This window comes from Echinops telfairi, unplaced genomic scaffold (assembly GCF_000313985.2).
Source record: "Echinops telfairi isolate 266 unplaced genomic scaffold, ASM31398v2 ScPeMD7_655;HRSCAF=1070, whole genome shotgun sequence".
Taxonomy (NCBI): Eukaryota; Metazoa; Chordata; class Mammalia; order Afrosoricida; family Tenrecidae; genus Echinops; species Echinops telfairi.
The window spans coordinates 28,172,779-28,176,431 of NW_022104553.1; the positions used below are offsets into that span (position 1 = coordinate 28,172,779).

General features: G+C 50.8%; 1 protein-coding gene across 1 annotated transcript in view; it reads left to right on the forward strand.

The window, feature by feature from the left end:
• Positions 1–3,653, forward strand: part of ETHE1 (ETHE1 persulfide dioxygenase) — a 32,602-nt gene that overhangs the window by 9,524 nt on the left and 19,425 nt on the right. Inside the window, exons 3-4 of the mRNA XM_045292686.1 lie at positions 566–710; positions 848–996. Coding sequence (XP_045148621.1) covers positions 566–710; positions 848–996 — 294 coding nt within the window. The remainder of the gene's footprint in view (positions 1–565; positions 711–847; positions 997–3,653) is intronic.

Here is a 3,653-nt window from a genome sequence, read left to right on the forward strand (position 1 = left end):
AGGTACGAGGTGGCTGGGCCGGGGAGCGGGTTCCTGGGCCTGACGGAAGTGGGGGCTTGGGGTTCTCGCACGCCTGGGCCCCTGAAAGGGGAGCCATCTAGGGCCCCCCTGCCTGGATCTTTGCGGGAGAGGGACGCTTGGGGGGCCCACTTCTGGGGTCCTTTAGGGAAGAGGGTGCTGGGGACTCCCCGATTGGAGAGCTGGGAGCCCTTGGCCTTGAGGGAAGGAGGAAGGAACTGAGGGCTCAGACTCCTGACTGACTCATAGTGACCTCAGACAGGCGTTTCAAGACGGCCACTCTTTATGGGAGCGGACAGCCTGGTCTTTCTTCCGCGGTGCAGTTGGTGGGTTTGAACCTCCGACCTTGAAGTTGGCCACGAGTTGCCTGACCTGCAGCGCCACCAGGGCTTCTTAGAAAGTTAGGACTCTTGCTCCCAGACTCCTCACTCCAGGGGGCACTAAGTAAGGGGTCTTAAGAAAAGAATCTTAATGGAAGTTTGGACTCCTGGGTTCCCAGTGGCTGGTTCTGTCTCGGGGCTCTAATTGTCCCTCTCCCTGCCCCCAGCTGTTTGAGCCCAAGAGCTGCACCTACACTTACCTGCTGGGTGACAGGGAGTCCCGAGAGGCCATCCTGATCGACCCGGTTGTGGACACAGCCAACCGGGATGCCCAGCTGGTGAAGGAATTGGGGCTTCGACTACTATATGCTGGTCAGTCTAGGGATCCCCCACTGCCCAGAGGGGGGCGGGGCCACAGAATCGGTTGGTGGGAGGGAAGGAGTCCTGCACCCCCAAGATTCCCTGGAGGGGGACTGGGCTTTAGTTCTCCTGGCCCCCTTCTCTCGCAGTGAACACACACTGCCACGCGGACCACATTACGGGGACAGGGATGCTGCGGTCCCTGCTCCCGGGCTGCCAGTCTGTCATCTCGCGCCATAGTGGGGCCCAGGCCGATCTGCACATTGATGATGGAGACTCCATCCGCTTCGGGCGTTTTGTGAGTTGGGACCCTGGGAGGGGGGCGCGGGAACCTGGACTCCTGGGACTTAAGACAAGTGGGGACTTGGGGCTGGACTCCTGGGTCTGAGAGAAAAGGGGGTTAAGGGGATAGACTCCTAGTCAGAGGGCATAGGACTTTGGGCTCTGGGACTCCTGGGTCTGAGGGAGGAGGGGGCTGGGGGCCTGGACTCCTAGTCTGAGGGGGCGGGGGGGCCTGGACTCCTACCCTGAGGGCAATGGGCTTTGGTCCCTGGGACTCCTACGTCTGAGGGAGGAGGGGATTGGTGCCCTATTCCTGAGCTTGAACCATCCAAAAATGTGTGGCCCTGCCCTTGGGAGGAAGGGATTGTAAACGCAGGTGAGGCGCCAGGGCCCTAGACTTTGGTCAGACGTGGCTCTGGCTGAGCCCCTTAAGTCAACAGCAGCCCGGGTGATGGCCTTTCCTGAGGTGTTGGGTGGGGCCCTTGGCCTGGCATCGCCATAGCAGTTGATTAGGGGCTGCCATTCAAGGTCCTGCAGAAGGTGAGCCATGAGGGAGGGGCACCCTGCGGCCCAGGGCTAGTCTTTGAGTGGACTAAGCCAGCCACCCGTGAGCCCACCATTAAAAAGGGTCGTGCAAATGCAGGGTGGGCTCCTGAGGTGTGCGAACACCTTGCCTGACTTGGCTTGGCCCTCTTGCCTCACACAGCAGCAACGTCAAGTTGCTGCCTCCTGCCCCTTCCTGGCCATGGGCTGCACTGGCTGCGTAATCAGTAGGTTTCTGGGCAGAATTTCAACCCCGCAGGGTGTGGGCGGGGTGAGGCGGCACAGAGGGGGAGGGGGGAGCGGGGTGGCCCTCAGAAGGAGGGGAAATAGCTTGCAGGGCCTTTTTCCGTTGAGCGTGGCAGAAGATACGGTCTGGGTGACACGGGCCACGGAATGTCAGGTGGCAGGGTGCAGCCTGGGCCTCCAGGTTAGCGGGTTGAGCTAAATGAGGAGGTTCGTGGGTAGGCCTGAGTGGGAGGGCAGGAGGCCAGAGGGTTTAGCTCCAGTGGTTACACACATTCTCTTGAAGACCTTTCCTGGAAACTGATTAAATTAAAAAAAGAAAAGGAATACATTGTACACAATAAGTATTCCATCAGGGTTGTGGTTAAGCATTGGGTTGCTAAACTCAAGGTCAGCTGTTCAAAGCCCTCCTGAGCTAGATGAGGCTGTCTGTCTCTCAGAAAGTGCAGGAAGCAATTCTGCTCAGTCCCACTGATCCCCATGAGCTAGGGCCCGCCTCCGTGGCAGTGGGTTTAGCTAACAAAGTTATTTCTTGGATTGAGAGGGATCAGAAACCCCCAGGGGCAGTTCTACTCCATCCTATGTAAGGTGACCAGATTTTTAACATTGGTAAAGCGGGACAAAAGCGGGACACCATTGATAAAACCTATGTCCTGGCGATAGAGCCACATGGCAGCCGAAAACCGTCTACCCTAGCTGGTCGTGCATTCTTTCCAAAAATCAGGACTTTTTAAAAATGCCGCGGGACGCAGGAAAAATTGTACAAAATCAGCACTGTCCTGCCAAAAGCGGGGCGTCTGGTCACCTTACTATAGGGTGGTCAAGAGTGGAAATAGACCCGATGGCAGTGAGGTTTATTGTTTCGAGTTTAAATGGTTGAATGCTGCTGTCAATGAATGCATGCTGAAGGGTTTAGCTGTGGTAGATTTCATTTCCATGTTTGTTTGTTTGTTTGTTTGTTTTTTAACAGCTTTATCAGCATGTAATTCTCATGCACACATTTAAAGTATATATACAGTTCAGTGGCTCTTAGTCTGTTCAATTCTCCTCAGTGGTGGGATTCAAATAATTTATCAGCCAGCTCACTGCCCTAATTGATGACTGTAAGTATTAAAAAGAGATAGTTTATTATTTCCTATAGTTAATATTTAAATAAGAACCATACAACAATTGTATCAAGCATATCTGTATATATGTTGCCATCATTATTTTGTATATTTCTTTTTTTTAACAGTTTTATTGGCATATAATTCACCTACCACACAATTCAACAGTACACTCACATCAAGAAGAGTTGTACAATCATCACCACAATCAGTTTTAGAACACTTTCTTCATTTTTTTAATTTTAGTTTTTTAGGTTATTGGGGGCTTATACAGCTTTTTATCACAATCCATCCGTCCATCCATTGTGTCAAACACATCTGTACATATGTTGTCATCATCTTTCCCACAACATTTTTGTTCTACTTGAGCCCTGGTAACAGCGCCTCATTTTCCCCTCCCTCCTCCATGTCCCCTTGATAATTTTTTTTTAATGTTTTGCTTTGTATACTTAAAAAAAAATCATTTATACCATCATTATTTTCTAAACATTTACTTTCTATCTGAGTCCTTGGTATCAGCTTCTCTCTTTTCTTATTGCTTCTTAATTGGCGTCCTCACTTGCAGTACTTTGATTTTTTTTCTTCTCATTTGTGGAAAACTTTACTCTTTGATTTTATCGGAGCATCATCAGCTGTATGATTTATCCTTAACCATCTTTTCTTTTTTTAAAAAACCATTTTATTGGGGGCTCATAACACTCTTATCACAATCCATGCATCCATCTACTGTGTCAAGCACATTTGTACATTTGTTGCCATCATCATTCTCAAAACATTTGCT